Genomic DNA, 24258 nt, shown 5'->3' on the forward strand with positions numbered 1-24258 from the left:
TTTAACGGACCAGTTGATTCCCATTGAACGCGGAGCGCGGCTTGTCAAAACGCAGCCTTGAACACGCTGAGTGGCGGCAGAGGAGGAGAAGAGGGGGAAGCGTCGGAGACACGGCAGCCTCATAACCGGATAATTTTCTTCTCATTTATCCCTCTCTCTTTTGGCTGGAATAACTTGTCTTGTCAAGAGCCTGCCGCTCTCGCCCAAGAAGCGGCACGGAAACGTTATATAAGAGGAGAAACGGACAGAGATGAGACCGTGCGTTTACAGCATAGCGGCACAATAACCGCATGTGCTGCCCTGGGCTTGGCTCTGGAAAGGCGACAGAAACCCTCAGACCTCCGGCTGAATTCGTTGACGCATGTGTGCCCCATCACGCTTTAGGTTAATTTATTCAAGTAGCGAGCTAGCTTGCGAGCTGCTGCCAATGCTTGTCCATTCACTATTGTGTGCGTTTGATTTAACTTAGCTAGGCGGCTAACCAGGACGCGCTGCTGCCGCTGATGAGCCCGTGTGCGTAGCGGAATGATGATCAGAGTAAACCTCCACCAGACAGGCGCTAGTGGCTCACATTAATTGTCAAAACCCCATTTAGAAATTGGTTTGCATGATTAGCAAATCCAGCCACAAAGCCGGTGTGTCTGGTCAGAGCTGGTGGGCCCTGCTATCCTTTACAAAATTATCCTTAACGCGAAGAATGGGCCCATGTCTTAATTTGGAAAACAAAGAATTAGGCTACTGAAGAGAGTAAGCGGGTTAGATAAGCTTGTTTTAGCGTTTTTAGGTGAGCTAGCAAGCTGGTCGACGGATTAGTCAAACCGTCTGGACTGTACTGCGCCCTGGACTCGCTCTGTCCCTCAATTGGAGTAATTTTTTCCTCCCGGTTTTTACGTTTTTGTTGCTTCTGCGTCGCATCACAATGAGCAGTCATACCGGGTCTGTGGAAGTGGAGCCCATGCCAGGATACTTGGACCTGATCACCAGATCCTCCTCAGTCATGGTGGGCGCATGGAGAGACTGTAGCACTTGCGGTCTGGAGCTCTCCAAACGGACTCTGCTGGATAACGCTTACATTACCTGGACCGAAATCGCCCTGTTCTTTTTTTGCGCCTTCTTGTGGACGCAGATCAGGCGGGGACTGACAGAAAGTCTGTTCAAGGTGAGTGACAAAGAATTTCAAACGCATGCCGATCCCCCAGTTCCCCAAGGATAATGTATTCGCATCATTAATTAAAGGGATTAGTTGCTAATTTCTCCAATTAGAGCCCCATCCCTGCAGAAGCGTGGCCTCTGTGCCTCCCATCTCTCAGGACTTGCACATGACGGCACATGCTCTGTGCAGGCACAGCAGTCTGAATGTGAGGCAGCGGGTTTAATCAGATGAGAACGAGTACAACAGATGTTAACAAATGCTTGATCTAGTTGTAGGTTTTAGATAAAGGAACAAGTCAGAGAGAACATTTGCCTCCCTGCTCAGAGAGCTTAACCGCAGCCGTAGAGTCAGGAAATATTAACCTGAACCACAGTCTGCCAAAAACACAGCTGCTGCACGCACAGTTTCCCATAGGTTCTCATTTTAGTGTAGCAAGTTATTCAAGATGGTGGCAAGTTCAAGTTGGGTGAGGAAGTGTACACATGTAACCCAGGCAGCCATTACAAATATATATGGTAGCTGCCATAAGGTTCAAGACACATACTCTGGACAGTGTGTATGTGTATGTGTATGTGTATGTGTATGTGTGTGTGTGTGTGTGTGTGGCTGGCAAAGATGACAGGAGACTCCTAGGGGAAGAAATGTGTGCATGTTAGACAGTGAACACCCATATCTAAACTTGTGTTGGGCAAACATTTGAACTGATAAGGTGTAACAAATAAATAATAGAAACTCCTTTTATATAGTGTTCATACTTTTGGTGTGGATAATATTGATAGAATATTCTGTAGTGCATGTAATTGAGCTGCAAGCTTAATTCATAAAACATACATCACCTACAGTAATCACAACCAGTAAAGTCCCACTAAGCTGTCCTGAAACGTGCTTTACCTGGTAACAAATTACAACTATTATGGTCTCAAAGCCCAATTTTTACATTTTCAGCATCGTCTGTTTTCTGTGAATGTTTTTTTAATGTGATGAATGCTCACAGTGTACAATCCAAACATGTCTTTCTATATTCTTTTCTGTCTGTTTCCATTTTTAACAGTCAGTATAATATTGAGGCTTTTAGATTTCTGTTAGTCATTTTAGGTGCTTTTTGGGACATGGCAGCAAAGTCATTCATTGCATTTATGTCAAATTGCAAATGATGCAGACATCCTCCCCTCCCCTGTCTTTCCTTTTCTCTCTGATTCTCATACACAATATGGATAAAATCCAATATATATATGAATTTATATCTCAACATCAGTAGCTAGCCAGTAACTAGACAAAACTGTGATTATATTGCCATCAGTCAATCATAAGCACTGATTGGCAACATTTCTCCCAGTGGTCTCATACACCCAGAGATATTATGTGAGGGGGATGGTGACTGTGGTTTAAATAGTCTGGAAAATCTCAGTTGCCATCTCTGATGGTAAACAAATTTATAACATCCCACAGTTTGAGTATCACCATATTATCTGATGCTTTACAAATGAATTAGTGCATCTACATTATTTTACTAGCTCTATTTTCAGAAATGAGACAAACCTGCTCTGTGAAACCTTAGACTCATGCTGCTACCACAAAAGTTAAAAAAAAAAAGATATTGTTTAAGTTAAGGACCTAAAGAGTGCACTTACAAGACTGCAGTGTCTCTAAAAGCAGCATCACTATATTGTTTGTAACCACAATATGTCTCTCAGAGACCAGATGTTCAGGCTGTGCTCTGACAGATTGGCCCTGTGCCCAGGTCTCCTATATTCCCTTCAACAATCCAACTTTCGAGTAGCTCCACCCTGTTGGTGCTGCCAGGGAGGGGCCCTCTCTACATAGATGCCTGCATGTGGCCTCCAGCTTTTTATTCTGCCATCATCGTGGTTGGGGGCGGTGTGTCTACATGTGGTAGATGCTAAGATGATGATGCTGTAGCAGCACACTGTAGCTCAGGGCCCCATGTGTGAAGCCAGATGTGACCCAAGAATGCAAAGAATGAGGCCTGTTTTCCCTTTTACATTATATTTGTTTGTGTGACTCACTGACTCTTATGGAACAGTATGGAAGGGACCCCGATGGAGGCCGGACACTATAAGTCCTGAAGAATTATGAGTTTTTTTTAATGCTGGTGAATTAAGAATGAGTCAGCATGCCCTTGATTATTTAGCGCATGTGTAATTCCACCTTACATTACAGTGCTTACATTAGGGATGAAGAGGATGGGTTCAGTGTTAGGTCAGCCGTGCTGAGCTAATGCAATAGGAGTATTGCTGTTATATATCACAAAAGCTGAGGTGGGTCTTCAGAAGAGTGCAACCACAATATCTAAGGTCTTAAATGAGCACTGCGTATGCCACTGACACGAATAGAATAGAATGTTTTCTCACTTGTTAAGCTGAAAGTCAAGTAAACCACAATTCATTTAAGTCAGTAATGAACATGTGGTTTTCACAGTGTTGAGGTTAACAATTGCTATGGACTTGGATTTGTACTGAAGTGGCAATCAGAGGATAATAAATGACAGCAAAGACAATCATGAGTGCACATAAATAGATTCAGAGCTCATGAGATCTTATACATGGTAAATATTAGTTTATACATCAGTGGACAAAGCACTGTGTGTAATCATATCCTGTTGTGATTTTGTGAAGACTGATGAAGTGATCTGAAACGTGGGAAATGAATGTTTGTTCTACTGACGTGCAATGAGAATGCCATTTAAGGACTTCAAAGAACTGTGCTTAAAATAACTTAATTATGCATCACTAAGGCTGTCAGTTAAAGAGATGGGTGTTTCGTGGCCAGATCACCATAAACTTTGGCACTTTATGAATTTGTTTCTTTTCTAAAATCAGGCTGTACTTACAGAAGTTGCTGGTACAGTTTGGAGAGAGCTTATTTCATAAAAATAATTAGTTTCCTGTTTTGTTACTGGCACTGCTGTGGCACTATAATGACAGCAACCGTGGTTCAAGAGGAATTCATTCTTCTTTATTTTGGGATATTCATATTTACAAACATACAGATGACAAATCCAATCACATCTAAAGCTATCAGGCACAGTGTGGGACATACAATGAACATACTGAATGGACACTTGCTGTTGTGATGATTGGACTTGGTTTTTGAAAAAGGATGTCCATGAATGAGGTCTGTAGGTTTAGCCTTTCTGTATTTATGTTATTCAAAGAAAGGCAACCAGATTCCACATGGTACCATCATTTCACATGTCAGTGAGCATGCTGTAGGGTGAGAAAAAGCGAGTGTATTGGGGGCGGGGATGACCCCTGTGCACACTCCTGTGTGGTTGAGTGAGTGGTTTTCATCACTTTCACATCATGCTTGAATGCATGGATTACAGAAGAACCTATTTAGGTTAATTTAAACACAACTTGTTGGTAAGCCCTACTGTAACACAAATACACTGGTGCACCATAATGTCCTGATTTATCCATTAGTGCTAGTGACACTGATGTTCCAAGATTTAAACAATAGTAAATGTGTCCTTTAAGCTAAGTGTTGGAAAACTTACCAGTCATCTCATGATGACAGATTTAGAAATGTTGAAACTCTTTGCTCTGCTTTTGTAAACTGTAACCAGTAATCTTCTAAATGTCATGCTACACATAGGCAAGTGTGAAAGTAGCTGTACTCCTTCCTCATTTTGTAACTTCACTCTGCACAAACATTCTTATCAAAGCATGCACAGGTTTCTGTTTCTGTTTACTTGCACTATTTAAATGGTTGTTTATCTGGTGGTTTATGAGTTGTGGATTGCATTTATATGCATACATTTTGTCAGTCAAAAGTGTGCATGTGTTAATTCTTATTATAGCAGTAAAGGGGCTCAGTGGACGAGAGAGTGGAGTATAGAGAAAAAGGTGGTAAAATAGTTAGGTTAAGAGAGAGTTTAATAAGAATGGTGACAAAATGATGGCACTGGGGTGAGAGTAGGACGGTGGAAAAAGAGGAGATGGGGCAATCAGAGAGGACAAATGAACAAGCACGGAAGCTAGAGCCAGAGGAAGGAAGGAACTGAGGAGAGAAGTGTGTATCTTGACCCAATCCTGCTGACTCAGCATGCAGCAGCCAATCATTAACACAACTGCACACACACACAAGCATATGTTGGTAAAAGGACATATGGTTTCACATACATGCACATGCAGCTTCAGTCCATTGCCCAACTTTTATATCTAGCAGCATCAGGACATGCATTTTCAAAGAGACAACACACTGACCATTATAGGCAAACAAGGCAGGCAGCGGTCAAACCCTCTCAGCAGTAGCAGTTTATAACTGCTCTCATAAATGCCTCCCATAGCCCCTCAAGCACACACACTTGCACACACACTGAGGCAGTCACTCAAAGAGGAGAGCAGCAGTGTGCTTGCCAGCTCCAGCCTTGTTGCAGAGCTTATCTCCCTGCAGAGAGCTGAGCTACACCTCACCCCCCGCTGTTGTTCTAAATGTGAAAGCAGCCTGAGGTTTGACAAGGTCCCCAACCGCAGATCCTAGATCACCTTCCACTAAGCTCCTGCTCATTGTTGCGCATTAGAGCCGCAGAGAGAAAACTGATACTGGATTTGTGGTTAAAGGGAAGTGCTATCCATTCAGCCAAAAGTGCCCACTCAGGTGAAACTTGCTTGTAAACTGATTGCAAGCAGTAGTTTCCGAAGTTTGGTTATTATAACTCACATCTTCCTCTTTCCCCCTCCTCTCTTCTTGTGACTCAGCTATCTCATTCATCACCACATGGTATTTGGGCGAGTAGCACTTTTGCCACCACCTGACATGATCTATGGCTCTCTGTGCTTCAGCCTGTCATACATCATAAATACAAAGCACTTAAGGGTTCACAAAACTGTCAGCCCTGCTGTTTCTGACAGAGGTTGCACTACAGTTAATCATAATTTGTCACTCTGATAGATGTGATTATGTAAGTCTAATTATATCTATCATATTTGTTGACATCTATATTAGCATCATATATTCAAGATTCAAGATCTTGAATATTGAATACTGTATACATACATTTTTATTATGTTTAGATTATAACATGCCTATTGCCAGTGCTACATTTTGTTCCTGACCTGCCTGCTGAAAGTTGAATGTCTGATGTCTTTCTGCACTGGTGCTGGTCTTTGTGCACTTTTTTGGAATTGGCTGCCTGCAGGGCTGTTCCAGCCTGAAATGCACTCAGCATCAAGCTGGCCAGTTCAGATTTCCCTGTGATGTAATTGGTGGCGTTCTGTTTTCCATATACCTACCCAGAGTGGAAAGCATTAGTCTATTAATTGATTAGTCAATCAACAGAAAGAGGCAACTAATCTAGCGATTGACCGATTTAAGGCATTGTCTTGTGTGGTTGCAAACTGAATATTTTTGGCTTTGGACTGTTGTTTGTGCAAAACAAACAATTTGAAGGTATCATCTGGGTTTTTTTGTATCATTGTAAAAATCTATATCTTTGAGTTTTAGACTGTTGATTTGAATAAAACAAAACATTTGAAGATGTGGGCTCTGAGAGGTTGTGATAGGCATCGTTTTTTCACTACTGTTTGACTTTCCATAGACTAACTGGCTAATTGGCAGCTTAATCAATAATGAAAATGAATCACTAGTTGCATCCCTACACACCAAACACACCACAATCTAGTATGAGCCTGGAGTTGTTGTGATCCCAAACACTGCTGACACTAAAGGAAGAAACAGAGAATGGTTGGATACTCTTTTAACACGGTGAATCACAGCTGAAGCAGCCATATATACCACCAGCTACAAAGCAGGGTCATGAATCAGCTCTGTTTGTGGACTGTGACAGTCAGACTCTCTGCTGGTCAACTGGAATGTGCTATGAGGCCTTGACTGCTACAGAGCCTCTGTGGCTGGCCACACAGTCTTTTTCCTCTTCCTCTCTCTTTCTGTCTCACTTATTTTCCTCCAGATAGACTCAGAGGACAGTCTTTGATAAAACAACAGCACATTGTCACTGTAGGCTTCACACTTGGCAGCTGTCTCTGTTCTAACAAGGCCACTCTTTAATTGTGAATATGTATCAGAGGAAACCAAAGCTCATTTTGGTCTGCAGAGATTGCCCGTCATATTTAATGCAGTTATGGGCCATATCTGTGTGTGTGTTTACATGTTTGCTTTTGTGGTTCACAGGATGTTGAGAATGTTTTGGATGCTTCTCTTTACTTTAGTCGCATTTCAGGGAGATTCTTGGGATCAGTTTCTATCCCGGTCTCTCTCGCTGTCTTTGTCTGCGTCCTTCTCTCTCTCTCTCTCTCTCTCTCTCTCTCTCTCTCTCTCTCTCATTCTCATTCTCTTTCTCTTTCTCTGTCTTTGGTAGGGACTGGTACATCCGCATGGTCTCACAATAAGTCAGGGAGCACTTTCCTACACTCAAAGTGATCAGAATAGTTGCCTGTGGCTTTCTTCTTGTCCTCTTTCCAAAATTCACCACATCTTGCTTTCTTTCTTTTCGCTCTATCTTTCTGTCTTTTACTCTCGATCTAATTTTTATCTGTTGTTCTCTGCCCTCTCATTTTCCCTTCTCTATCTCATCCCACCTGCCCTGTGGTGTAATGGGTTTGCGAAGCCACATGAATAGTTAGCTCATACCTGAAGGCTGATTGTGGGACCTGTCAGGGAACTCGCTGACGTCGATCACAGAGGTTGTTCCAGTGATCAGTATGCAGCACATAGAGGCTTAAAAAGTCTGTGAAAGGCAGGTGAAATTGAATTATCTAAATTTAAGGCCATTAGAATTAAATTGTTGTAATACATTTTATACTGAATTCATACAGAGACACACAAATGTGGCTATTAACTACAGTATAGGCGCAAAGAAAGAGGGCCTATAAATGTTTGTTTCTTGCTTTATACATGTGCAGAAGGAACTGGGCAGGAATTCACCAGAGTTAATTCACCTATGGCTATGAAGCTACATCAAATACATTTAGATGAGAAACAGGTTTTTAAAACATGTGCTGTCACTGATCTGACTGGCACGTGTCAGGAGCAGTGCAGTGTAGAATGTTCCTGTGTGTAGATATAATGTGTGTGTGTGTGTGTGTGTGGTCCTTCTCAATGTGATAAGATTAGTGAGTGAATTAGTGTTTCTCCACCAGGTCATTCACATTCCTCTTTGCTCACGGTGAACTGCCTAATGGGAAGCCCTCAGAGGACGTCATTTATTTGTACTTCATTTCTTTTTATTGAGTCACATACAAATCAGCAACTGACTCATTTCCCAGCATGCATCCTAACTGTCTGCCATCAGCCTAAGGTGCTTTCCAAGCAGGATATGGTTGTGAGAGGGTCATGACTGAAAAAGCTGCCATGTTTCAGCATTAGTGAGCTGGACGGGTTAGGTCAGTGTCAAAATAAAAATCCATTGAAGTTTGTTCGAGATATTTTGTCAGAGGAAGTGATCAGACACAGTATGCAGCATATAGAGGCTTTAAAAGTCAGCGAAAGGCAAGTGAATCTAAGGCCATTAGAATATACTTTATATGAAGTATGAAAAATGAAAGCTAAAATAGATCACTGTTTAAGTCCATTAGATTGTTAGTGTAATGGTGACTGTCTGCAATACAGAGGCTGTAATCATCAGCCTGAATCGAACTTCTCTTACCTGTAGGAGATTCTGGCCTGTTTGAGACACACACATAAGTTTTAGTGTAGTGTTGTAGTGCCATGTGGCCTAGTAAGCAGTGTTAATAGTATTAGTGATCACCAGGGAAGGGAATCAACAGGGATCTGTCAGTGTGATGCTATATATAAATCATAAGGTACATTTGATGTACAGTATATTCCTGTTCTTCAACAATAAAATTCAATATCACGACTTTTATGATTTCTGGTGACTTTTTTGGATTTTGGGTATGGAAATGTTGATTGATACTGTCAATGAAAATCAATATCATCAGAAAAAGAATGAATGGATATATCATTATAGGCTGGTGATTATTCAGCTCTATGTCACCTCATTGATTTTCACATTTCTAGTAATCAACGTTACTTACTGTGTGTGTGTGTGTGTGTGTGTGTGTGCTGTAAGCCAGCTTTAGATTGTCTGTGGGTAGATAATTATGGTGAGCTCATGAACCTGGCCTGTTGAACACAGACACACACACGCATTTATACTCATGCACACAGTCAGTCCTCATTCTTTGTGTGTTGCCAATGGCAAGGATGCTGCATTATGAATGACAGCCATATGTCTTCTAGCTGTCAGTTTGGACAGGGAGCAGCTTGAGTGAATATCTTAACACTTCACTGAGACAGTACCTTTTTTATTTTAGACTCTATTTCTGTTGCTCTTACTACTTCAGAAATGTGTGGATTCGAAAATACAGTGTATTCACGTACAAGTTTTGTTCCCTCTGCAGAGCAGGAACGTCTATAAAGAGAGACAAACACTGAGATGCCACTGGGATGATTATATGCTTCAGTAGTCATAAGACACAAATAAAAACCATATGACTACACATCACAAGCTTTATGATGTCCCTGCTCATAGCAAAATGAAAAGAAATTAAATATACAACTGCATCATATAAAGAGCGCACTGTATGCTACTTAATGCTACAGTGTGTTTGTGCTGCTGGATGCTATTTCTGTTGTGTGTGGAGTAAGTATAATAGGGTAGATAAATAATGTTTTCCCCCTATAATCTTCAGCCAAAATTCCACTGCATGTTTGGTGAATGAATGGCCAAGAGAACTAAGTAGTATTAATTAAGTGTGCATGGTACATTTTCTTATAAGATCAATGTGCTCTTTTGAAGCAGGTGTAAAAGCGTGCTTTTTGGGACTAGCAGCTGATTTTAACTAAGGCCAAAAAACGCTTTCTTTTCTTTTTTCTTTTTTTTGATTTTACAAGCCTACACTAAATATGTACATCAATAATCCTCTTTGGCTCAGACACAGTGAACAAGGCTGCTAATCTGTGATATTATTTAAAAAAAAATAAAAAGTTTGTGATTATAGTAGTGGAAGTAAATGTATGTTTAAACTTAATCCACTGAAAGTGGATTAAGTTAATATGAAGTGTGACGTTCATATTAATTTTCTTTGATGCTCCAGGAGTTAATTTGAGAACCAACTGTGGCTTTAATACCTCCACTGGGATCAACTAATAGGCCAGACCAGGTGCAGCTGCTCTGTTTCTCTCTCTCTCTCTCTCTCTCTCTCTCATGCACACACACACACACACACACAAATTCTGACATATGTGCTGGGAAATCATATGCATTCCCACACACTCAAGACAGAAAAGCCCCAAACCCTTTGAGTATATTTTATGTATACAGCAGGAAGTGAAACCATTGCAGGTGTAATTTTTACTCAGAATAGGTCTTTGATGCTGTTCTTGTTTTGAGAGCTAGATAAAGACATGTATGCGCATGTACAATCAACAGGTTTGAAATTTAAATGCTCTGTTTCGTATGATTGAAGATTGATGGCATTTTTAAGACGGTCTCTATATTTTCATATACCCTGAATTTGTTATCATCTTCCATGTAAAGTGGCTAGAATTAACACTGGTCAGTTTTGAAAAAGAGAGGCTCCAGTGTGCCTGAAATTTTGCTTAATCTGTGATGGTCAGAGGTAACTAGTGCGCTAAAGCTAGCAAAGCCAAGTGTTTCAGAAAGCGTGTCTTTTCCATGCTACTACAGACGGCTGCAGTAGGCTTTCATTCATAAGTTGTGGTCATTTAGTCACTCGTGGATGCTAGGTGGATCATCAGTGCTTGTCCAGTCACGTACGTGTGTGCAAATTAGCTCAGTGGCGACGGTGGCTGGTCTAATTGTGTAATCAAATCAAGTTCAAATGTTCACCCTGCCTCTTGGTTCAACATCAGTTTTGCGGCACTGTTGGAGTGGCCTCTGTACATGCAAACTTCATAATGTTGCATTTCACCTTTCATTTACCAAGCTAATAATGATGAACTGACAGTGTACATTAAATGTAACCATGTCAGATAAAATGTACTATAAGTTGCCTTCCGGTGCCTAATGGAAAAAAAACAGTTAGTTGAGCAAAAAACAAATCAGTGTAACATGGGGATAAATATGGGGATCGTGGGGATTTTCTTCCCATGTTTTTACATAAAATAGCAACCTCCACCACTTCCCTATTAAACACTCATTTCCTGTGGTGAAAACACACAAGCTTAAACCTCATGACCGAGGATGTCTGTGGCTATTATCTACAGTATAGGTGCAGAGAAAGATAAATGCTTTTCACTTGGGATTTTCTCTGCAAGAATGTTTAATTTCCAGACTTCACCAAAGTTAATTCACCTGCAGCTATGAAGCTACATCAAATATATTTAAATGAGAAACAGGTTTTAAAACCATGTGGTGTCACTGATATGACTGGCACATAACAGGAGCAGTGCAGTGTAGATTGTTCCTGTGTGTATATGCAATATGATTAGAGTGGTGGGTGATTTTGTGTTTTTTCCACAAGTCATTCAGATTTTGTTCTTTGTTCATGGTGAGCTGGTTTTATAGGACACCTCGAATAGTGTTGTATAAACTGGTAATCACAGATAAATAGGCTATATTTACTTGCCTATGGATATAGAGTCTAAAAATCCAGCCATCCTCTGGATTAGCCTTTGCAAATCCTATTTTCACCCGGTCTGGAAAAAGATGCAAAGAGAGCAGAGGGCGTGCGTGACAGAATTGGGTTTGAAAGTGACACTGAGGTGGACAGAGTGACGTCAGACCCAACGAGAGAGATCGAAGCTAGACAGAGCTAAAGGAATGAAAGAGGGTGCGTGAGAGAGCGAGCCCTATTGAACAGATCCACACATGAGCCTGTATCCTGACTCACTGGCCCACTTTATCTTCTTACGCAACAGACCAGCGGAGCCCATTCTCTCCCCTCTTGTCACTTGCTTCCAGGAAGGGCAGATGAGGGGTAAAAACTTTTAGAGAGTGGAAAGTGAACGGGAGAGCAGTGTCGGTGCAGCTGCAGATTATCAGGGAAAGGGAGGAAAGAGGGGACAGGACGGATGAGGAAGAACTGAAGTGGAACAGAGATGGAGGGAGTTTTTATCCACACTGTGGGACTTTGCCAGCATCCCTGCATTGGTTGCTAAGGGAACCACTTTTTTGTCGTCAAGTCTCTTTCACGCTGACTCTTTTCCTCTCATACACACTCTGCCTCTGTAATTTCTTCGCTGTTTCTCTCCCATTTTCTTTTCTGCTTCTGCTTCTCTCTCTTTAGCAGGGAGAAAGAGTCAGTGGACAGCGAAATGAAAGCTAGTGATGCCCCGAGCTAGAGAACGAGTTCAGCCAGCGTCTGTCTGTCAGAGAGAGGGGAAGAGAGCAGGGGAGCCTGCTGAATGGTGGTCGTAGTCCCAGCTGAGTGTAATTCAAGGCCCTGTCATCTATCTGACAGAGGACGAGTGGATTATCTCAGTGTCCTTGACCCACTATATCCCCACTCTGTAATGCTGGCATAGAAAACTAAAGGGTAGATGGATGGAGTGGGTGGATAGGACCCAGAGAGATAGTGGGCTGGGTGGCACACAGAGACAAGAATGGAACCATTGGCAGGTTGTTATATAATCTCAGAATCTGCATTTGAAACAAAGATTATGTCCCTGCTTTCTGCTCTTGGCCAGGACTAGAATATAGAGAGACCAACTCTATTCAAAACTAAGAGGCAAAAACATCATATTTCCCCAGTGAACACTGTAAGTGACTAAACCTGAAACACAGATCCGCTCTCCTTGGTGCCAGGATCACATCACTCAGGGGGATATCACTTGACAGTGAGGGCCAGCCAATAACAAACAATTTAGTACCCCAATATTTACCTGCAAACATTAGGCTTTGCATAGATTTGGGTTTGGGGTTTATTTATTCTTTGAAAACAGGCGTTCATGTGGCTTAAACCTTAAAAGCTGTTGCTCCATATTCTGAAACAGCACTGTGTTCAAAAATGCAAGGGGCTGCTTTCCTATGAATGTGTTGCAACAGTTACAGATCAGAGGATGAAATACAATGATGAAATACAATCCAGGAAGGAATATCACAAACCGCAAGTTTGCCTCAGGGGGCTTTACAGTCAGTACGGGTAGCATGCTCTGTCCTTAGACCCTCGAACCTGATAAGGAAAAACTCCCCCAGAAAATCCAGGGGAAGAATGACAAACAGAGGATGTCATATCAGAATGTCATGTACACAGAAAAAAAAGCAACAAAGTAAATTTACAGAACAGACAATCAAGATGATAAAAAATTTATAGACATCATAATAGATCCACACATTTAAAAGCGTATCAGAAACTAAAACACTGCACAGCTGTTCATAATGCTATGAGGAAGGATTTCACAACAACAAAGCTATCACACCGAAAATCTTCTGATGAGCTTCTGTACCAACAAACACAGAGTAAGCTGTAGAATGTACTGTTGATGTTAGGAAGTAATTTAGTATCAATGTGCACTTGTATGTATTTGTTTGGCCAACACAGTGCTTCGTAGGCTGATGTCTCAACTTTTGTTAGTGGTTTGTGGGTTTTTTTGGCTTGAGCCCTCTATGTTGGCACATTGCATTTTTTCCACACAGTGGTCAGCATTACACAGTATATCTATAATGTTAGTGTTAGTGGGACTGTCTGTTATATTTACTAATGTGAGTTCATATCATCTCCTGTTTGGCTTAATGCATCAGAGAAGAGTGACATGAGATTAAACAGGAGTATAAACACAGTTATTTTCTTTAGCTAATCTATGAGTGGCTATGAATAATTTAGTGAGTAATGTAGAGTTGTGTGTCTAAACCAAAATTGGTGACAGCTGTCCTGTGAGTTGATCTTTGCCTTTTTAATTTAACATTGTTTTGTTTTTCTTTTGGACTCCCTTCTGTAAATAGTTTCCGGCTGTTACAAGTATATTTAAACACTGCTTTTGAATTCCCTTGTCTACACAAAGAAACCAATGTTATACCAAAGGCCAGCATGGTAAATACAATGGCAAACAATGATTTTGCCAACTGCAAGTTGTCCAGTTCTCAGTACAGTCTGCAGTGGAGCTGAATTAATTAAACCATTAATCAACTGACAAAAGATTCCCATGTTTCAAATACAAATTCCAAACAGCTTCTCAAATGTGAGGATTTGTTGCTTTTTCAATTCAATTATTTTCTGATGCCAAGTGATCGATTAGTTCAGCCCTAATCTGCAGAAATACACCGTATTGACTGTCTCTACACACTGGTTGTAATATGTGGTTAACGCTATTTCATAACGACAATATCAGTACTTGCACAAGTTTAGATGCAGTGCAGGCACAGAGATGGTGTAGATGACACAGAGGGAATAGCACAGAGATCAAGTTATAGAAACAAGCAGGACAGAGTGAAACAGTGGGTGGAAGAATATAGAGGTAAATGTCGCAGATAGGATGCGTATACGAGAGCATTAGTAAGAAATGTAACAGCAGCAGTGAGAGAGATGGTGATTAACGGGTAAGACATGAGCTGCAGTGGCATGGCTGGTGTTTGCAGTAACCTGTATTAGCCTGTATTGTTTTCAGTGTTTGTGAGCATGCATGAGTGTGCGCGGACTTATGTTTTTGTGTGTGTCGGCGGAGTGGTGGGGGGCATTCTGTGTGCTGACAGCTGGCTTCTATAAATAAATGTCGCAGGCAGGGGGGAGTCATGAGGGTAGAGAGAGAGAGAGGAGGAATGAGGGAGTTGAGGCAGGGAGTGAGAAGTAAAGGCGAAGGAGGGGGAGAGGATTGAGGGAGGAGACGGAGGCTGGCAGGGCTGAAAGAGAAGGACTGATAGAGATGTACAGAGAGACTTGAGAGAATATGGTGAGTTTCTTCTGCTCAGGTCATGACTTACTTAAAATGCAGCACATGTTGCTGCAGTCTCAACCAATCAGCAGCCCCCAGTGGGGTCATGTGCTCCCTGCGTGCTGATGTCTCTACATCTGTCACGACTGAGAACCACAAAGTGTGTTGCTGTTACTCTTTATCTCACATCAGTGTTTCCCTGTCAGCTTCCTTCCATTTCTTGTTTTGACTCCCTTGTGCGTGATGCAGTTTCAAATCCAGAAAACAGCTGAAAGTGAGACAAAAGAAGCAAAAAAAAAAAGAAAGGAAAAAAGACAGGGAGGAAAAAGGAATAAAAGTTAGGTCAGAAGAAACTGATAAAAGACAGGACAGAGTGATGGTGTCATGTTTTGTATCACACAGACAGGAAAAGTATCAAACAGAATTCCTGAGAAAGTGACTGTCTAAGACTGCAGGGTTTACATTTAGCCGCAGCAACACTCCCTCCATTAATTTGTCATGTATTCGGTCACTGAGCCTTGTCGGATCATGTCCTGTAGACTTGCTGCTTAGTAACTGATTGAAATGTACTGTATCACTGACACGGGCAACTTTCACTTTCCTGCCTCCAGTTACACCGTTTCATTTCTCTCCAAAGTGGTGTATGTATGTGTGGCATTTTGTTCATGAGGCAGTGAGCTAGGCTTGGTTTCCTGCCTTGGCACAGCTATGAAACACTGAACACCTGCCTGCCTCACTGCCTGACTGATGTACCTGTCTTATGTATTGTTATGTATCTGTGCGTGTATCTGTGTTTCCTTTACATGTCTGCCTGCGCTGTTAATTATCACATCAATTAATTGTCACATCTTCAGCATTTCCTTGATTGCTGAAACTGAATGATTATCCTTCAGAGTTCCCGCTGTCACAACTCTGAGAGTGGCTGAGGGAAAATTAAAACGGAAAAAGGTGGGAGTGAGGAGGCAGTAAGATTTGGGAGGCGAAGGAGGAAGATAACATAGCCTCATAGTCAGTTGGTGGGTGGGGTCAAATTATCAGTCTACATCAGTATGTCAGAAGCCTTCTGTCTGACTTCCTCCATTTCTGCTTGCATAGCAAACCATAAACAGACTTGTGAAGCACACGTTTCTGTGGGCAGTCACATGTTTGTAATGTTCATGTGTACATGTGTGTTAGCGAGAGAGCCACATATACAGAGAGAGGGAGAGCATGTGTGAATGTTTATGAGATAAACACTTAAGAACACATGTAAACAACATCCTGACACTGTTAGTAGCACTGACATCAGGCAAAATAGTGGGTCATCTTACACTTTCTATTGACATCTCAATATAAAACACTGTAAAAATCAATAAACAATTACCTGAAGTTTATTCTAAGTTTACTAAAGTCTGTAAGATTGGTGTTTGGGTCAACCAGACAAATTTCAGTGTTTCATTGCGTCTGTATCACTTCATGTTTTTCGTTGTCTCCGCTGTCTTGTTTAGTTTGCGTTTTGTCTTGAGTATTTCAGTATTTTTCATGTTTATATGAAGATAGAATGAACAGTGTCCTCTCCCACTTAGGCCCATTTGTTTTCTGCTGCTCATGTTTATTAGTTCAGAAAAATGTGCCTCACATTGTTGCAACGGTTACAACCCCTATAAAAAACATCTGGTGTCCAGCCAGATTCCCTCCTGAAGACTTCTCTCTAAATGCCCCAGCTCGTCTCCATTTCATAAGATGAAATTTGAAAAAGCTATAAAAAAGCTAAAGACTGTGTTTTTTTTTTCTTAGCTTGGACAATACAGCATAAATGAAAAACAATTCTTTACAATAAAACAGAAACTGCTGTCCTCTCAGCTGAGAAGCCATAAAAGTGCATCAACAGATCGTGAGCAACGCCACGTATTGAATTGTTTTCTCATATTGAATTTACTGCACTGTAAAAGAACACCATCTAAATTAATCAGTTATTGCGGCCAGAGACCTTGCAGCAGTTCACCCAGCTGCAGGCCTGTAGAAACAGCTAAATGAAATCTGAGTGTGACTTCCTCGCACTTCCTCTCCCCTGTCTGACTCTCGTTCTTCTCTCTGCTCTGTCGCTGCAGCCTCTAGCACGGTGGTGCAGGCTGCTGCCCAAAGATGCTGCCAAGATGCCGGAGAGCGCGTGGAAGCTGGTCTTCTACACCATGTCATGGTCCTACAGCACCTACCTGCTCTTCTTCAGCTCCTACTCCTTTTTCCATGACCCGCCCTCTGTCTTCTACAGTAAGATATACATCTGTCCAACTCTTCATCACGTTAAAATAAAAGACATTCAAAGGGTATAAATGAAGTAAAAGATGTATTTTCTGAATAAGCTGAATTGAAACTGATGTACTGTATTCACTTCAGCCTAGAGCCTTTCCTTTCAGTGTTTGAAGCTGGTCCATACTAGATATATCTCTTTATAGACTCTCTGCCTCTCCCATCAGACATGGAGGTGTCAGGGCTCCCGTCCAACTCCAGTGCTCTGAGTGGAGCAAGCACCGGCTGATTGACAGTACCAGGCTCATCTTTAATAACTGCATCACATCTAATGCCTGTCAGCCTGAGATGTGTGCAGAATAGAGTAATGTGGCTGGACTGTAAGGGCGCAAAGGAGGGAGACAGAGAGATGTGAAGCTACAAGGAGAGGGTGATTTGGAAAATGAGGAGAAAGCAAAAGAACAGTATGTGTCCTGAAGAAAAGAGAGGAGGAGGGGGAAAAAAGGGGCTCTAGTTCCCATGCCTCCCCTTGGCAGCTCTTCTGTTGTGATCCATCTAGCAGCCTTCTTCTCAATGTTTAATGACGGAAGGTCCAATCAATAAACATTACACAGGGCCCGAACGTAACCCCATCCCACAAGAGACAAACCTTACTCAAACATCAGAGGAGAAAGTTTCCGTCCAACATCTGATAGGTTTCAGAGAAATGAAAAAGCCCAGTAGCCTTAACATACATTTGGCCTGTTTCGCCTGTGGTACTTTAGAAACCCTCTCTAATTCTCTTGAGGGTAAAACCGATCCTTCCAGCCTCCTCCCATACTAACTGCCCCTGCTGATCTTTTACATCTGGTATCCATACTGGAAGACACTGTATATAGTTCAGGATCTGGATATATTGGTTATACTGTGTTAATTTAAAGATACAATAACCATAACCATATTACTATTAAAAAAAACAAACAAAACTAAAAGTCTTAAATGGTAAAGCAGTAGACATAGTAACTGTAAATTGGAATATTTTGAAGTTATTCTACAAATCCACTTTAAAAAATTCAGTGACTTATTGAAACACTGAATCACGATATAATGAACACATTTAACATTTAATCCTTTTATTACTTAAGTAGGTTTTTGCATCACATGAGTTTAAAGCAGATTTATTCAGCTTAAAAATTATCATTACATAAAAAAAAATTCATTTGCAATGTGAAATTTGTTAGAAACAGGCCATACACTTGCTGAATCATGCATCATGAGAGTTTTGCGAGATGTTGAGTTGTGTCGTTTTAACACTTGCTGATTGATTTAGAATTTATCTTTTAGACATCTGTGTGTCAGATATTTATGTCTCACCACAAAAACTGATTTTAGTAGACATGGCCTGATTTCGCACAGCTAGAAAACAGGTGACAGCACAGTAGACCACATTTTGGCAGAGGCAGACAAACTCCTCCATTTGAGGTTGTGCTGATAAGCAGTGAATCTCAAGTAAATAGGCCTGTTGGCATGCCCGTTTCCAACTTTGTGATAATTGCAACACAGTCACAATTTATAGGGTGAGCAATAGGCTGAGACCCCCAACAAGAAACAGCAACAGTTGCAATCCACTCTCAAAATCTCTGAGAGTGCACACCTCTGCCAAAGCCTACACAGTTATTAAAATTTATTCCAACAATAGAAACATTTTAATTTTTAATCTGCACCTGAATTCAGATCAAAATGCATCTATTGAGTCCAAATTATAGAGACTTGTGTGTTCATAGATGCACAAATGTAAATGGGTAAAACTTACTGTGGGACCACTGAACCATTTTATGTTTTTGTGTTGCTATAGTGCCACCTATAGACAGAAAGGCTCAAATCTATTTAAAGTTGTTTATGTGAAATAGGCCAGGCAGTCTCAACCATGTATTTGATGTACCGTTTACAAACTTCACATTTGAAATCTCAAAGAAATGGGACTGCAAACAACCTTTTTGGTGCAAGGAACAAGTAGTCTACAGTAGTTTCTGATGTAAAAAGCCTTTTTATGCAAACAGGTTAAAACAAATGTCGTCTTTCACATCAGTTCCTAACCGCTCACCATGTCTCCTGCCTGTTCCTCCAGACTGGAAGAGCGGTATGTCAGTGCCTATAGATATCGCCATCGCCTACCTGATCCAGGGCAGCTTCTACGGCCACTCCATCTATGCTACAGTCTACATGGACGCATGGAGGAAGGACTCTGCTGTCATGGTGGTGCACCATATCATCACACTGGCACTCATTAGCTTCTCTTACGCCTTCAGGTATTTTCTTGTGCCTGTAGAGGTAAAAAAAACAAAACAAAACATACTTTTGACTTCTACAGGTTTTGGATGAGCATAAAAATGTTCGGAAAACAAAACAAAGAAATATAATTTAGCAGCTGTTCTGTCTGATAATCAGAACTTTATTTCATGCATGATAGTAGACTTAAACTACACAGCAAATTCACTGAAATACAGTCTGGCCATTGAAGATCATTAACACTTTTTCAACACCTGGCAGCATCAAATCTTGCTTCATGCATTATTGCACCAAAGGAAATGCAGAACAGAAACTTATCTGGTTGGTTGATTTTCCTTTTTCTGGTGGGACCACACAAACATCAGGACTGAAACACCAGTGTAATACACACTTTATTCACAGGCTTTCAGCTGTCTGCCTGTAAACAGTTACTTTGCAGAAAACAGGATATAAGAGCCACATTTGTCACAGATCAGCAAAAACTAGAACAGGAACAGGTAAACTGATTAAGCCAAAATCAAAAATACTCCAGTGCAATCATTTCCATTAATGAAATAAAAATAAAATGCACAGCAACTGAAAGAAAATTGATTGTTAGACCTGGGAGACAGAGCTTGAAATAAATTAAATCACTACTGAGGTTTTTTTTCCTGTCTTTGCTGACTGCATTGACTGTACAATGTCCTGTTTACATTTGCAGTTTTCCTATGAAGGTTTTTGGGATTTGTATTAGAAATAAGCTGAGATATACACATACTGTACTAAGTGTTCCCTGCCCCTCAGATACCACAACGTAGGGATCCTGGTGTTGTTCCTCCACGACATCAATGACATCCAGCTGGAGTTTACTAAGCTCAACGTTTACCTGAAGTCCAGGGGTGGAGGCTATCACCTGCTCAATGACATTCTGTCCAACATGGGCTCTGTCAGCTTCAGCATCACTTGGTGAGGCTCAACACACTCACACGCACAAGCACACATTTGGTTTCTGACTGATTTTCTGTCTCTCCTCGTCTCTTCTTGCCCCATTTATTATCTGTCATAGCCGAATGTTTTGTAATCTTGACAGCCCTATAATTTTTCTGTCTGCCTCTTATTCACTCATGGACACACTGACAATAAGTAGACATGTATGATATTTCTGTTTCTGGTCTTCATTGTGTTTCTGTCAGGTTCTGGTTCCGTCTCTACTGGTTCCCTCTCAAAGTGCTGTATGCCACATGTGTGTCCAGCCTCCAATCTGTGCCCAACATCCCCTTCTACTTCTTCTTCAACGCTCTTCTCTTTGCCCTTCTGCTCATGAACATCTACTGGTTCTTGGTGAGGACACACACAGATACACAAATACCAAAACACACATATATATTCAAAACTGCAAAGCATTTATGGCCAATGTTTGCTTGTCTGATCCTTTTTATATTTCCCATTTTCCTCCCCTCTCCTTTGCAGTTCATTGTTATTTTTGTAGTGAAGGTGCTAAAAATGAAGGAGGTGAATGACGTCAGGGAGTACGAGGACGAGGACAGCAGCAAGGCAGGCCTGCATAAAGACCCTCAGGCAGCAAACAGCGATGATGATGCTGGACATCACAACTCCGCCCAGGGGTGAGATGCATCTTCAGATGCTATCAGAGAGAGGCCTCACAGAGAGGCCTCACAGAGAGTCCTCTGGCAGGAAACGAAACTTGCCAGTTTAAGATGTTATTTGTAGAATTCCCACATCACTAAAATATTAGTTTGAAAACATAATTTACATACAGACATGAGCTACTGTAAAGAGTAAGACTGATGTAGTATGACAGGTTTACACCAAGGGGTAAGTTGTAGGTCTCAGCAGTGAGGATCACTTCCACGTTCAAAAAGCTGCAGTTCCTCGGCTGCTGCTGGGGGCTGGCTCCAGAAGTGAGCAATTCTCCATTGACCCCCATGTTAAAATATCCAACTTTACAGCCTAAACAAACATATTTACAGCCTGGTACATTTTTTGTTTTTGGTCTCAATTGATAGTTTCCACCTCCGTGAAAACTGTGGGGGCGGTGAATTTGTTTTAGTGTTATTTAGGCTTAAAATTCTTACATAAATTAGCGCGTGGTTGAGTGACAGCACTGGCAGTTAGCTCTTTGCTAAAGCATCGGCTGAGCTAGGCGGCTACATCCAGAGGCCCCCGGCTACCTCCAGCAGTGTCCGTGTGTTTGCCAATTTTCGGATAGGTTTTTGTGACATATAGGGCTTGTTGTAGTGTAGACTGTACTAACCGACTGCGTTGCAGTTTTTTTCGGTAAGTAAATTTCTCACTATTTTACCTGGATGTTTGCACTAATTAGCATGTATTAGCATATTTGCCGCTGGCTTATGACTTAATTGCCGATTTTATTGTCGCTGCTGGTACAGATAGAGGACCGGAGCAGCTAATGCTAGGAACCCTGTTGCGGTGTGTTCCGTGCTCTCTGAGTCCGTTTATTGCGGGAGTACTAGGCTACAATTTTGTTTGGTCTCATTTTTCTGTTTAAAAAGTCCGACATTGCATGGACAGAGCAGCTCCGTCAGTAAGCGGCTGCTGTTGTTTGTGTGTTGCTGTAAGTGGATAGTGGATGGAGGCAGCGGTGAAAACCGGTAATATTAAATATTGCTCCGACCTATGTGACCGGGTTCTTGGCCGGCTGACCCCGGCTGACCCGTAGAGTAACCGCCTCTCCGCCAAATGTGGAAAGTACACTCCCACTAAAATACAAGATGGCGCAGCTCAAATGCCCATGGTTTGGTCACAAAACCGACTCCCCGAAACCAATGGGTGACGTCACGGGTCCTAAGTCCATGTCTTATACAGTCTATGGTTTACACAGCAGTGCTAAGTTCTCCCAGATACAAATGACCGTACTACTGCTATGAGACACTTGCAGAGGCAAAGTGCAGTCATAGTGGTAGGGTTTTGGTTCTGTTGCCAACTAAATACTCTAGCTTGTGACTTTTACAGGGAACTATGGTATTCATTTTGGAATTGACTATCAGTGTGAGTGGTGTGTGTCAGATCCTCGGTCCATCACCACCCCTTAAATGCAGAACCTGACATTCACGTCAGAAAATTGATCAGTATTTTGAGTCGGTCAGTCATTGTGGTCAATGGACAAAAGTTAGTATCCTTTCCTGACTGATCCTAAGCATTATAATGAATTAACTGCTATTGAGGAGATGCAGTAGAATATTATGGAACACTGCTCTTTTTATTTTAACTTTTTTATGCCACAGAAGCTGCTGCATTTTGTAATACAGTGGCCTCTTCTAATGTGTAAATGAGTACTCAGCAATTCTCAGTAATGAGCTTTAAACAAGAAAATGCTAACTTGACTAAAACCAAACTATATCTGTTTGTGCCTTTATCTGAAGTTGTGGATTCATCTGTTTTTATCTGTGGAGTTGCCTTTAGCCTTGTTCTGACTGTCATGTGGACCCCTATCATCTGATGATGATTATCAGAGCAGCCTTTGACCACTGCATCTCTGAAGACCCTGAAACTGCTGACGACTTTAAGCCCCCGAGTCTGCCCGATTAGTTTGGAATAGTCATCAGAAAAAAAAAAAAATCTTTCGACAGTCGAAGCTGTCCTGTTATGGTACAATCCAAAGATCTGATAACTCGAGCAGGTTGAGAGTTTATCCCTGTTGACTTGTACTCCCCTCCTGAAGGCAGATGTAGATGCAGAAAGAGCAGATCTCCCGCTCAGCTTGTGTAACAAGCGGCCCTCATAGACAGATGGGATCAAAGAGCCTGTGACCATATGGAGATGTGATTATGTGGCGCTCCTTATCTGCCTGGCCTTGAACACCGCTGATATCCGCTCTGCCTGCTCGTGCCTCACATCTGCCGATCACCTCACCTGATGGGCTTTATTTTCTCCTCCTCGTTCTGGAGACTCCCTCCCTTCACTCTCTGTGTTCTCTCTCTTTGCAGGAAGCACGTGCAGAACGGGGTCACCAAAGAGAAGCATCTATAATGCGCATCTCTGTCGCCACCACCTGGCACTAGGCTACAAGTACAAGCAAGACAAGGCGCCCTCCTGGGATGGCTCACGCTCAAAACGTGGCTTTGAAGGGAAGAGCGTCACAAAAAGAGAAAATGAAGGAAAATCCCAAGTTAGGGGCGCGATGAGTTTTTATTCTTTTTATTTGTTTTAGAACATTTCATCACTGTCGTTTTGTTTTCAGTGTTGTTTTTATTAGAGCACTGTGAATGTTATTTCAGGTGACTTTTTGTCTTATTGTTGCTAACTTTACATTTGATAGATTCAGTAGAAGCAAACCAGTTTGAGTGAGACTTGGACTGTGATTGTCACGTACAGTAGTACAGGGTGTCATATTCATCACTAGCAACCTCAACAGCGCTCCAGCACCCAGACAAGGAAAAGGTTCAGGCCTGTTGTGGGTCTGTAGACATTTAGACTTCCAGTAACCTGGTAAACAAGCAATGTGATATTTCTGTAGGGGTGAGCTCTGTTTGCCATCAGTTAAATATAACAAATTATTTCCGTCCTCTTCCCCCATCTTCAAACTCCGTCCATCAAGACATGAGGAGAGGGAGCTAAAAAAAAAAAAAAAAAAACAGTCACAGGAAAACTTTACATTGTTCTGAGTACTGTTCTTTATGGCTGCAGCGATGCCGGAGAGGAGAGCTTGTCTGTCATTATCTGGTGCTGTTTCACCACATGTATTGATTTTCATATCATTGCACAAGTCAGTGGTGGCGACCGCACAGCTCTAAGCCCCCTGCATCCATTACTTTGAATGGAAAAGCCACATT

At 41.7% G+C, this 24258-nt stretch overlaps 1 protein-coding gene across 1 annotated transcript; it reads left to right on the plus strand.

Annotated features, from left to right (window-relative positions):
• Window positions 1-35: 35 nt before the first annotated feature.
• cers1 (ceramide synthase 1) lies at window positions 36-24116 on the plus strand. Its single transcript, XM_041039904.1, has 7 exons — window positions 36-1159; window positions 17059-17218; window positions 19305-19485; window positions 20249-20410; window positions 20638-20785; window positions 20915-21069; window positions 23413-24116. Exons 1-7 carry the CDS (start codon window positions 920-922, stop codon window positions 23453-23455), a joined length of 1089 nt encoding a protein of 362 aa, XP_040895838.1. The 5' UTR covers window positions 36-919; the 3' UTR covers window positions 23456-24116.
• Window positions 24117-24258: the final 142 nt, after the last annotated feature.

This window comes from Toxotes jaculatrix, chromosome 6 (genome assembly GCF_017976425.1).
Source record: "Toxotes jaculatrix isolate fToxJac2 chromosome 6, fToxJac2.pri, whole genome shotgun sequence".
Taxonomy (NCBI): Eukaryota; Metazoa; Chordata; class Actinopteri; family Toxotidae; genus Toxotes; species Toxotes jaculatrix.

Excerpts from the sequence above, each read along its gene's own strand:
- cers1 (XM_041039904.1), top strand. The coding sequence starts at position 920 with ATGAGCAGTCATACCGGGTCTGTGGAAGTGGAGCCCATGCCAGGATAC. Across the intron at positions 20,411-20,637 it reads GTCAGCTTCAGCATCACTTG|GTTCTGGTTCCGTCTCTACT; the intron begins GTGAGGCTCAAC and ends TGTTTCTGTCAG. Across the intron at positions 21,070-23,412 it reads CATCACAACTCCGCCCAGGG|GAAGCACGTGCAGAACGGGG; the intron begins GTGAGATGCATC and ends CTCTCTTTGCAG.